Raw genomic sequence first — 12,495 nt, 5'->3', positions numbered from 1 at the left:
ACTCATTGCTGCAGAAGGCTGTGGAGGCCAAGCCATTACTGAATTTAAGGCAGAGATCAGTAAGTTCTTGATTGGAAAGGGTATCAAGGATTATGGGGAGAATAAGGTTGAGAAACATATCAGCCATGATTGAATGGCAGTGCAGACTCAATGAGCTGAATGGCCTAATTCTGCTCCTATAACATATAGTCTTAATATGTCACGCAGGGAATATATTTATATAACAATTAATGCCTAGCTATTTAAAATAATAATGAACATTATCTTTTAGCCACAACTAATAGAGAATTTAAGGAAAAAAAGAATCTTATGAACTTCAGTAACGATATTATCCACATTATTCATACATACCTGACCTGATGGAGACTATCAGCACCTTCTCTTTGTATTGAAAATGGAAAGCTGCATGCGCAAAGTCTTCAGGTGTGGATCTCCAGGTGAGAAGGGGTATTGCTGAACTACAGATCCCAGCATCCATAGCGCAGCGTGGTGCAGGCTGGGAGGTGGTCTGATCATGGGTATTGTGCCCGTGGGGCGGAGGACTACAGGTTCCAGAATCCCTCAGTGCCGCGCGTGTTTTGCTGGGTAAAGCGGCCAGGTGAGAGTCGGTGAGTGTTTCGGTAACGGATGAACTCGAGTGCTCATGTCCACTGGGGGTGGAGGGGATCGACCTCTTGTCTATATCCGTGGTGGGTTTAGGAGCCAGTGGGGAGTATCTGAGGCCGGTGTGACTGTGTGTGGGCCGGAGAGCCGTTCCCTTGGTAAATGGGTCATAGCGACATGGAGGTTAGGGACATGACCTGGGTTGGGGGGGTGCTGTGAGTGCGGGCAAGGCCTATTCCCTGATATCCCAGAGTGAACCATGCCAATTACTGACTCCATTTTCAATTTTTAAAAAGGGAGGACCTGGAAAAGAATGAGTTACGGCAGGAAAGGGCTGTGTCAATTCGAAGTAGAGTCATAAGATGAAACAAACACAGGACGGGCCTTCACTGTTGCCCTATTGCTAGAGTTGCGCTCGGTCCCCATAACCCTTGTTATTTGTCTCAAGTCTTTAGTCTTCGTTAACGCCTGGTTGCTGAGTCTGCTTTTACTCTTGCGGCTTGTGCGTTCCAGATCTCTGTCAATTTCTCGGTGAAAGAAAAGTTTCCGCTTGTTCTTTTGCCATTATCTGTCTCATCGATTTTATTAACCTTAAGTTTTTTGAACTTTTGGGAACTCCGCGGCTATTAGAAACAGGCCGGATAGTGGAGCTGGAGTTCGGGCCAGCATCAGATCAACCATCTGATCTTATCGAATGGCAGAGCCGGCTTAATGGGATAAGTAGAAACCGAAAGAATTGCGGATGCTGGAAATTAGAAACAAAAACAGAAATTGCTGGAAAAGAACTGAGGCAGGGTACTGAACCCAAAATGTTAACTGTGATTTCTCTCCACAAAAATCTGCTGAGCTTTTCCAGCTATTTCTATTGATGGAATAAGTTTTCTCTGTGCTCCTGCTTCTCATGTCTGCCACTGAAAAATGTTTCTCCTTCTTTCCTTTGTCAAAGCCTTCATAATTTTGAGCATTTCAATCAAATCTGGTCTTGATCTCTACTGCAGAGAACAACTGCAGTTTCACAAGTGTATGCACATCCCTGAAATCCTTCATTTGTTACAATTTTTGTGTTTTGACAGATAATGCAGTGTGAGAACTGTCTAAAAGAAATTGCTAAGAATTGTTAACAATCTGGCTCCTACACTGCATATTGTTATCTTCTGACAGGTAAGATCTTTCCTATCAAACATGACACTATCATACTGCTTTGAGAGGCCAAAGTATTAAGTCAGAATTTACAATCAGAGTAGTAGTGAGGCTAATGGCATAAGCTTTTGTTAATGAGAAATGGGATTGTGATTTCAGGCGAGAAGCAGATGTGTGATCAAATGTTTAGATATAAAAGATGCTGTTTCAATGGTGCAATTTTTAAGAAGAATAAGACAGGTTGTTTTTCTTCTCCAAATACTGAATCTTCTGCACTGTCATGATGTCATGTATTCCTTGTATCCACTCAAAATTTTTCCAGGTCATTTTATTTCCTAATGAGAGGTTATACAGTGTACATATGCCTTTGGTTCCACTGGTTTTGTCTCACTTGACCCAATCTTTCTGTTGTCATTTTCTCTAACTAATTTGACTTTTAATTCCCCCTTCTGTGTTTATTTTTCCAGCCATTCCATAAACATTTAAATTTATCAAATGCCCTTTTCCTTCAAGTCTACAATGTCCTATTGTCTTTGTGTTTCTATCATTTCACACTTTTCAGTACCTTTTATGCACAAAACATTTTTGAACTGAAGATTCCAAGGAAGAATCTCACTTATGGCAGAGGGTGTTCATATCCTGTTACAACACATTCTGCCCTTATTTTATGTATTGTGATATCCTGTTACATTCTCTTAAATTAGTTAGTTTATTTTACATGGATTGAAAGGATCAATGTGATGCCCTGGAATTTCCCTATGCTGTGATAACATTTATGGTTTCCAAGAGATTGACCCAGTTCAAGATGTTTCTTCTTGACTGATGTATTGATTGCTGAGGGACTTCCCAGAAGAGTACTGGTTTAATGTGTGATGAAGTAAGTTGTGGAGCAAGTTATGCTTTACACAGGTTGGATTATTATTATACACTGAAACTTTTTTTTGAAATGCTTTATTATGTGTATTCTTATTTAACGGAGGAAAGCTCTTATTAGAAGGCCCAGAAGATTTGTATTGCATTGCTTGTTTGTAAATGATGACAGTGATTACCTGTTTTGGGAAAGGAAATACCCACTGATATAGAGATAACACTGTTGTGGCAGGGGATAATTAGATCGAATTACATCTATATATTCTACATAGCACACAAACATCTACTCTGGGCTTGTCTTTATATGCTACACAAGTTGCCTCCCATTCCTTTTACCCCAGTCTTTCGGCATACCTTTCTGTTCCTTTTTCTCTGCTATACCCTTCTAGTTTCCTTTTGAAAGTGTTAAAGCTAATTGCACCAACCACTTTCTGTGATAGAAAGTTCTGCATTCTAGCTACTAATTAATAATACTTCTCCTTATTTCCCTGTTGGATTTATCAGTTTCAATCTTTTATGGCCCCAGTTTTGTTTTCCCACAATTAGAAACTTTCTCTGTGCATCTACCTTGTTCAGTCCATATTAAAGATCTTTATCAGATCACCTCTAAGTGGTATTCTCAAAAGAAAAATACCCTAATCAGTTCAATTTTCTCTTGTTGTCATAGTCTTTCAAGTCTGGCACCTTCCTCACAAATTCTTTTTTGTATTTTCTCTAATGATTCTGTTCTTTTTATAAAGCTAACTGTCCACATTGTTCTTGTGTTACCTGACTGAGGTCCTTTAGGATTTGAATGTTACTTCATTACTTCTGAATTCCAAATTCTAGAAATGAATCTCTGTGCTTTATCAGCATTTTTAATTGCTCCATTGACATGCAGTGCTTTCTGTGTCCCAAATCCATTGCTCTCCTCGTTCGGTTTATTTTTAAAGCTGTAGGTGATATTTCTATTTTTTAACCAAACTCATATTTATTTAATTTAAAGTTAATTGGTCAATTAGTTATCTAGTCTGAAGATTTTCTAACTAATATTATACATAGTGTTATCTAGACCCCCTTATTTGGTAGAGTCCAAAATGACCTAGGAAAGTTGGTTATTAATGTTGGTGTGCACCTCTAATTTCTGCCAACATAATTCAATCTAAATGATTGAATATTCTTCCCTCGTCCTGAAAGTAAAAATTCCCCAAAGTTTTCAAAAGAGTATGTGAGGTCTCTGCCAATGGTCTTTTGTTTTAAATGGCTGTAGAAATATGATTCAAACCAGAGATTTCCAGCTTCTGTGTCCAGTTACTGATAAATTAGCAAGTAACTAAAGGGTAGTATAAGAGTCATACAGCATGGAAACTGACCTTTCGATCCAACTTGTCCATGCTGACCAGACATCCCAATCTGACCTAGTACCGTTTGCCAACATTTGGCCCATATCCCTCTAAACCCTTCCTATTCATATACCCATTCAGATGCCTTTTAAATAGCATAATTGTACCTGCCTCTACCACTTCCTCCGGCAGCTCGTTCCATACCTCTGCGTGAAGAAGTTGCCCCTCTGATTCTTTTTAAATCTTTCCCCTCTAAAACTATGCCTTCTAGTTTTGGATTCCCCTACCCTGGGAAAAATACTTTTATATCTTTTCTGCACCCTCTCAAGTTTAACAAGATCTTTCCTACAGAAGGGCCTCCAGAATTGTACACCATATTCTAAAAGTGACCTCACCAATGTTCTGTACCGCTGCAACATGATGTTCATTTCTCAACCCTTTTCCCTGCTTTTTGAGATGGTACTTAAAGCCCATCTCTGACCAACCTATTGTTTCACTTGTTCTAAAATCTGTGGTTCAGTGTCAAATTTAGTTTGGTAGAGGCTTTTGTGAAGTGTCATTGCTGGTTTTGTACATTAAAGTCATCATGTAAATGGAAGTAGTTATGATAGAATATACACTATTTGTATGAATGAAAGTAGGAACACTCTAGCTTGACACCTCCAGAGCAGTTTGCTTGAATCTAGCATGTATCACCAGACTTAGTTCCACCCTTTTCACCATAGGCACACTGTGATTGGTGTATGTAGAACGCATAAGACACATTACAGCAACTCATCTGTTGGGGCACACACGTTTGTGGATTATGAGGATTGGAAACTGAAATTTGGACAATTCTTGGTTTGCAGAGCGTTTACTATGTGATTTCTTGGAACTGTAAAATCAAAAGATCAGAAGGACTGGTGATTGTCTACTATTTGTGAATGCTATGAGAGTTTGAGATAAAAGCTTTCAGAGTGCTAAGACATTGTCTATGATCTTAATTGCTAGACAAGAAAACTGAGTTTTTAAAGGGACCTAGTGCTGAAGGTTGCCTAGCAACAGCCTCCGGACATTTGGGTTTTGTTTTGCCTCAGACACGTGGGTTGTTGAGTTGTAGATAGGCTTGCAAGGAAGCAATACTATCTTTCTATCTCTCACTGTCTCAATGAGTAAAAGATAACCCTTAAGAAATATTCATTCAATTGGTGTTCTTTAAATATTTCCTGAGAATTCAGAAAGATCCAGTAATCAATATCTTTGATCTTAGCAGAAGTCCTGAAAGCTTAACTGTTAACTCAATCGTGACAACTAGTTGACCTGCTACTTGAACTGAGGGTCTTTTATCATTCTGCAGCTTACAGTAATGTAATTTCACTAACAAAATCAAATGACCTGTGAGGAAGTCACCTCATTCTACCCTTTTAGTTTGGACTTTTGATCAACTTCTTTTTCCCCCCCTATTTTTCCACTAAATTTAAACATTGCCACAAAGAGACAAGAAGTCAAAGCATTTGGCCTTGTACTTCTCAGAACTATGCTTCAAGAAGCATACTTGACAAAAGGGAAACCGTTAGATACAACATGAGAAAAAAATGCTGATTTTGTTTTGGGCCATCATTAGCATGAAGCTACAGCAAGAACAGTTAATGATCAATCTTAATTCTCAGACCAGGTAGGTAGATTCTAGTTGGTCAGATGTTGCCATGGAGGAGTATCAGAGATTGGCTGTCTCCATGACTCCTTTTCAGAAAGGTGCAATGTCTGCAGAGATTCCTTTTGCCTACATAAAACATGGTCTTGTGAGTATATGTATGTATATTGCTTCAAGCAGACAAATGCATCACATTGAGTCGAAATGATAATCTTAAATTGGTTTCTGGTTTAACTTATTAACGCAGTCCTCATTATTTAATAAATGATTTCCAATAGCATGATCATGTTTAATGGTGGATATACTTTTCTGAGACTTGCGAGCATAGGTTAGTTGAGCATGATCAGCATGCTGCCTGCTGCACATGGATAATGGGACTTGTTGTACGATATAGTTTGCCACCTGTTGGGACATGCTCTCTACATGTTTGACATCACACCAGCACTGAAACTCCTATATCACATTACTCATTTACATGGTAGGCAAAATATCTATTTGGCTTGACAGCAGCATCCTGGTACTGGAGATAACGATTTGTAGATTTACTGTACAGTTGCAATATATGATAGCTAGTATCACCTGCTGCTCATATTTTTGAGATACCTTCCTCTTCCAGGGCAATCTTAGATTTGGCACCGCTCAGTGACAAAAGTGGTGGACCTAGGTTCATTCATGCATTTTTGTGGTATACAGCAAGTGATGATATAATCAAGATATCCATCATCATGCAGGTTATTATTGATATGCCCTATCAATATACGAAGAGAAACAAATTATTCATTTTGGTGGCTGAATGAGATATTTGCACTTTGGGTATAGGTCGTGGAGTATTCTGGCTTGATTTCAAGCACATTCTTGCCCCCATCAGAGTTGTAACAGGCTCAAGAGCTCTTTGGCAAAATCTCCTTGCTCTGAACCTCTTTCACAGAGAAGAACAAACAGCTCTTTGTGGGAACACCACCCCCTACAGTTCATACCATTTTGATTAAGACATATTGTGTACTGGATCATTACTACGTTCAATTGTTCCAGTGCCAGAAAAGGACAGTTATTCAAGAAGGCTTACCACTACCACCATCTGCTCAGAGGAAATAGAGATGGGCAGCAAATACAACCTTAGCCAATCCAAGAACAAATTAAATCTCTTGATCTCGTCAGGTATTTCATGTTTGCAAAGGAAATGCAAGGAAAGTCAGCGATTGCATATTCTGCATTGATTCTTGTATAACATTGTCTATTTTTTTTTATTAGTCCTTTAAAGAAATTGGTTGAATCCAACTACAAGATGGACAGGATTCCTGTGTCAAATGTGGAGCTGGTCTGCTTCGGGTCAAGCTTTGCATTTTCTGGGTTGTTTTACTATTTGTATAGAAAGAAAAGAGCAACAGTGAAAGTATTAAAGGTAAGAGTCATTTGTTTCTTCTGGTACTTCATAAACACAAACTCTTGTGGCTCTTATTTTAACTTCTGTTGGGAGGGCAAGATTGTCAGTAATAGGTTTATAATAAAAGATAGAAAATGTTAGAGAAATTCAGAAGGTCTCACAGCATCTGTGGAGAAAGAAACAGAGTTAACATTTCAAGTCCCATCTGATTAGTTATCAGATTTTCAATGTTTGTGGTATTTTGCTTTTGTTTGCATTTATGATGGCTTGATATAGCTGAGGCAAATTCTTCATGTTCCAAGACATTTAAAAAAAAAAAACACTTTCTTGGCTAATTCCTTCTTAGTGAGGTGTGTTTCAGTTATGCTGCAGTCCACGGAATACACTAACAGAAACAGCTGTACTCTGTTCAGTGCATTCAATGAAGTTGGCATAGTTGAGACTAAGAATGAATCTGTCAATGGAGCAATGCAGATACCATTGATAATATTTTTCAACAAGTACCAAAATACAACTTTAATATCTGGTATCCCAAGCCTCCAATTTTGTCAATGTTCCTGCACAATGATTATCCCAATTGAATGTTGCATTTCAGGTTCCTGACCAGAGTTGAAATTGAATCTGTGCTTCGTAACATGTACTTTTGGATGAGATGTTAAAATGAGCCTCACAGGAGGATTTAAAGATCCTGTTTGCAGAAGGGCAGGGGCTATCTCTTGGTGACCTAACTGCTTTGTCCAATGGCACTAAAAACAGTATGCTATTTTGGTAATTGTGGAACTTTGCTGGACATAAATTGGCTGCAAGTTTACCATATGCTATAACAGTGATAGCATTTGGAAAAAAAATACTTAATTGGCTGAGAGTTGCTTTGATAAATGCTGAAACTTTGAAATCTGCAGATAAATGCCATCAGTACCTTTTTTATTATTTCTCCTTTCTTCTTATGGCAAAATTTGATGTTTTGTTTGTTTTAATGTTGACCATTACAGTATTTGCATGTGGGATTGTCATAATGGGATTCTGTGCAGCAATTTGTTATAAATTAACTCCTATCTTTTGTTGACTATAGTCTGGAATCAGAAGCTCAACTGGGGGTCACTAAAACAAGCAGTCTGAGCCATTGCTCAGGAATGGGGATGGAACTATTGGCATGGGTATGGTGTGTGTTTGCTGGCCCAAGATGGTTGCTTAAATCTTCCCAATGGTTAACCTGAGGAAACTGTTACTTATTTAATTCTCAAAGTCAGACTACAACATCTACTTACGGTGTCCCCAAGTGACAACACATAAATAAGATGAAATGAGAGTGAAGGATAAATCTTTGGGGAAACAACAGGTAAAGAGAATCCGTTGCTGAAGATTCTTGGTTATTAATAGGTGGGTGAAAGTGGAATGGAAAAAATCCCAGGGTCACTTGGCTGAACAATGGATTTAAAGGCAATGGAGAAAGAATATGTGGTTGATGATGTTAAAAGGTAAGTCACACTGGCAAGGTTAGATAATGGACAATATTGACTGTAATTTTTATTGGGAGCTATTCCTTTCTTGTACACCTCACTATGTTTATGCAGCAACAGGACAGTTGCAAACTGGTCATTTGAGATTGTCTGCGTGATGTTCCCTTCCATGAATAATTCCACTAGGCTTCATTATTCTCACCTTTACCTCAATTCCTCTTCCTTGCCTTGCCCATCTGCCCCTCCTGTATTTGGGATCACAAAACCTTTAACAAAAAGGATTTGACAAATGTGATATTCAGTTAATAGCGGAGAGGATTCAGAACTAGAATTAGTTTAATTAGAAGTGAAATCAGGAAACATGTTTTTACACAGAATTATGAAAAACTGAAACTTGCAGCCCAAGAGTGTGAATGATAGATCCATAGAAATTGATTGGAGTTCTATAAATTTTGCTGGATGAGGGTATCAAAGGATTTGTAGCAAAAGGAGCTCAATGGAGCTGAGGTACAGATCAACCATGATCTAAATGAATAACTGAACAAGTTCCAAGGATAGAGAGGCCTAGTCCTGTTCTTGTGTTCCCTATTATTTCACTTGTTTCTTTTTTAAAATTAGGAAGCCCCAAAATTCCAGATCAACAAGCAGTTGGTGGATTTTTTGAATGCCACTCCAGGAAAATGTGTGGAGTATGCTATTGTGGAAGGTGAGACTTACGAGTTTTATATTTGATGTAATGGGTTTTCAACTACCCACTGGCAAAATTAGTGACGTTAATCACCAGTGGTCAGTCTAGCCAGTAGCCTGAAAATTAATTCCAGTGTGTCTTTTGTATTTTTATTCCATTGCTTTTAAATGTTAAAAACATAATCATAAAAGCATTATTTAACGAGAAAAGAGGCTATTAACATTCCAGTTACAAAGAACAGGTGATGTTTTTGATCACTTAGATATAAAAAGCTGCTGACCTAAAGAAGCAAGTGTGAGTATAGTTAAAATCTGAGCATGTCCGAAGTGCTGAGGGATGGCTGAATACATTCCCAATAAAGAATGGTTGTGATTCAGGATCATTACGCATCATCCAAGTGCATTATCTTGACTGTTGGGAGGTGGAAATGGAGGCCTTTTAGGAGGTAAAGCATGATTATTTTACGGTAACAAGGTGTAGAGCTGGATGAACACAGCAGGTCAAGCAGCATCAGAGGAGCAGGAAAGCTGACGTTTCGGATCTAGACCCTTCTTCAGAAATGGGGGAGGGAAGGGGATTCTGAAATGGGGAGAGAGGGGGAGGCGGATAGAAAATGGATAGAGGAGAAGATAGGTGGAGAGGAGACAGACAGGTCAAAGAGGCGGAGATGGAGCCAGTAAAGGTGAGTGCAGGTGGGGAGTTGGGGAGGGGATAGGTCAGTCCAGGGAGGACGGACAGGTCAAGGGGGTGGGATGAGGCTAGTAGGTAGGAGATGGGATTGGGGCTTGAGGTGGGAGGAGGGGATAGGTGGGAGGAAGGACAGGTTAGGGAGATGGGGACAAGCTGGGCTGGTTTTGGGATGCGGTAGTGGGAGGAGAGATTTTGAAGCTTGTGAAGTCCACATTGATACTATTGGGCTGCAAGGTTCCCAAGCGGAATATGAGGTGCTGTTCCTGCAACCTTCGGGTGGCTTCGTTGTGGCACTGCAGGAGGACCAGGATGGACGTGTCGTCTGAGGAATGGGAGGGGGAGTTGAAATGGTTCGCAACTGGTTTAGTGCGAACCGAGCGTAGGTGTTCGGCAAAGCGGTCCCCAAGCCTCCGCTTGGTTTCCCCGATGTAGAGGAGGCCACAACGGGAACAGTGGATACAGTATACCACATTAGCAGATGTGCAGGTGAACAATTGCTTGATGTGGAAAGTCTTCTTGGGGCCTGGGATGGGGGTGAGTGGGGAGGTGTAGGGGCAGGTGTAGCACTTCCTGCGGTTGCAGGGAAAAGTGCCGGGTGTGGTGGGGCTGGAGGGGAGTGTGGAGTGGACAAGGGAGTCCCGGAAGGCGTGGTCCCTCCGGAAAGCAGATAATGGTGGGGAGGGAAAAATGTCTTTGGTGGTGGGGTCGGATTGCAGATGGCAGAAGTGTGGGAGGATGATGCGTTGGATCCGGAGGTTGGTGGGTTGGTACGTGAGGACGAGGGGGATTCTATTTTGGTTGTTATTGCGGGGAGGGGGAGTGAGGGGTGAGTTGCAGGAAATGCAGGAGACACGGTCAAGGGTGTTCTCGACCACTGAAGAGGGGAAGTTGCAGTCCTTGAAAAATGAGGACATCCGAGACGTTCGGGAGTGGAATGCCTCATCCTGGGAGCGGAGGTGAAGGAATTGGGAATAGGGGATGGCATTTTTTGCAGGAAGGTGGGTGGAAGGAGGTGTATTCTAGGTAGCTGTGGGAGTTGGTGGGCTTGAAATGGATATCGGTTTCCAGGTGGTTACCAGAGATGGAAACAGAGAGGTCCAGGAAGGAGAGAGAGGTATCAGAGATGGTCCAGGTGAACTTATGGTTGGGGTGGAAGGTGTTAGTGAAGTAGATGAACTGTTCGAGCTCCTCGTGGGAGCACGAGGCGGCGCCGATACAGTCATCAATGTAATGGAGGAAGAGGTGGCGTTTATGGCCAATGTAGCTGCAGAAGAGGGATTGTTCCACGTAACCTACAAAGAGGCAGGCATAGCTTGAGCCCATGCGGGTACCCATGGCCACCCTCTTTGTCTGTTGGAAGTGGGAGGAATTGAAAGAGAAGTTGTTGAGGGTGAGGACGAGATCTGCTAAGCGGATGAGGGTGTCAGTGGAGGGGGACTAGTCGGGCCTACGGGACAGGAAGAAGTGGAGGGCCTTTAGGCCATCTACATGGGGAATGCAAGTGTATAGGGACTGGACGTCCATGGTAAAGATGAGGTGTTGAGGACCAGGGAATTGGAAGTTTTGGAGGAGATGGAGGGCGTGGGTGGTGTCACGGATGTAGGTAGGGAGTTCCTGGACCAAGGGGGAGAAAATGGAGTCGAGATAGGTGGAGATAAGTTCGGTGCGGCAGGAGCAGACAGAGATAATGGGTTGACCAGGGCAGTCAGGTTTGTGGATTTTCATCATTCCCCAACCCCGCACCGCCCACTTCTATCTCCTTCCCAAAATCCACCAACCTGACTGCCCTGGTCGACCCATTGTCTCCGCCTGCTCCTGCCCCACCGAACTTATCTCCACCTATCTCGACTCCATTTTCTTCCCCCTTGGTCCAGGAACTCCCTACCTACATCCGTGACATCACCCACGCCCTCTACCTCCTCCAAAACTTCCAATTCCCTGGTCCTTAGCACCTCATCTTTACCACGGATGTCCAGTCCCTGTCCACCTGCATTCCCCATGCAGATGGCCTAAAGGCCCTCCGCTTCTTCCTGTCCCGCAGGCCCGACCAGTCCCCCTCCACTGACACCCTCATCCGCTTAGCCGAACTCGTCCTCACCCTCAACAACTTCTCTTTCAATTTCTCCCACTTCCTACAGACAAAGGGGGTGGCCATGGGTACCCGCATGGGCCCAAGCTATGCCTGCCTCTTTGTAGGTTACGTGGAACAATCCCTCTTCTGTACCTACACTGGCCCTAAACCCCACCTCTTCCTCTGTTACATTGATGACTGTATCGGCGCCGCCTCGTGCTCCCACGAGGAGCTCGAACAGTTCATCCACTTCACCAAAACCTTCCAGCCCAACCTTAAGTTCACTTGGACCATCTCTGATACCTCTCTCTCCTTCCTGGACACCTCTGTTTCCATCTCTGGTAACCACCTGGAAACCGATATCCACTTCAAGCCCACCAACTCCCACAGCTACCTAGAATACACCTCCTCCCACCCATCTTCCTGCAAAAAATGCCATCCCCTATTCCCAATTCCTTCTCCTTTGCCTCCGCCGCATCTGCTCCCAGAATGAGGCATTCCACTCCCGAACATCTCAGACGTTCTCGTTTTTCAAGGACCGCAACTTGCCCCCTCAGTGGTCGAGAACGTCCTCGACCGTGTCTCCTGCATTTCCCGCAACTCACCCCTCACACCCCCTCCCCGCAATAACAAC

The 12,495-nt window shown here is 42.2% G+C and overlaps 1 protein-coding gene across 5 annotated transcripts in view; it reads left to right on the top strand.

The window, feature by feature from the left end:
- Window positions 1–529: 529 nt before the first annotated feature.
- The window catches only part of mul1a (mitochondrial E3 ubiquitin protein ligase 1a), a 24,659-nt gene continuing 12,693 nt past the window's right edge, over window positions 530–12,495 (top strand). The window contains exons 1-4 of one of the 5 annotated variants that reach the window (XM_048604374.1): window positions 530–608; window positions 1,677–1,764; window positions 6,820–6,970; window positions 9,031–9,118. In XM_048604374.1, the coding sequence (XP_048460331.1) occupies window positions 6,854–6,970; window positions 9,031–9,118 (205 nt within the window). In that variant the 5' untranslated portion in view covers window positions 530–608; window positions 1,677–1,764; window positions 6,820–6,853. Of the gene's footprint in view, window positions 762–1,676; window positions 1,765–6,819; window positions 6,971–9,030; window positions 9,119–12,495 lie in introns of all 5 variants that reach the window. The other 4 variants (XM_048604377.1, XM_048604376.1, XM_048604378.1 and 1 more) reach the window with 4 other exon arrangements.

Source organism: Rhincodon typus, chromosome 13 (genome assembly GCF_021869965.1).
Source record: "Rhincodon typus isolate 14 chromosome 13, sRhiTyp1.1, whole genome shotgun sequence".
Lineage (NCBI taxonomy): Eukaryota > Metazoa > Chordata > Chondrichthyes > Orectolobiformes > Rhincodontidae > Rhincodon > Rhincodon typus.
This window is presented reverse-complemented; position numbering and strand designations above follow the sequence as displayed.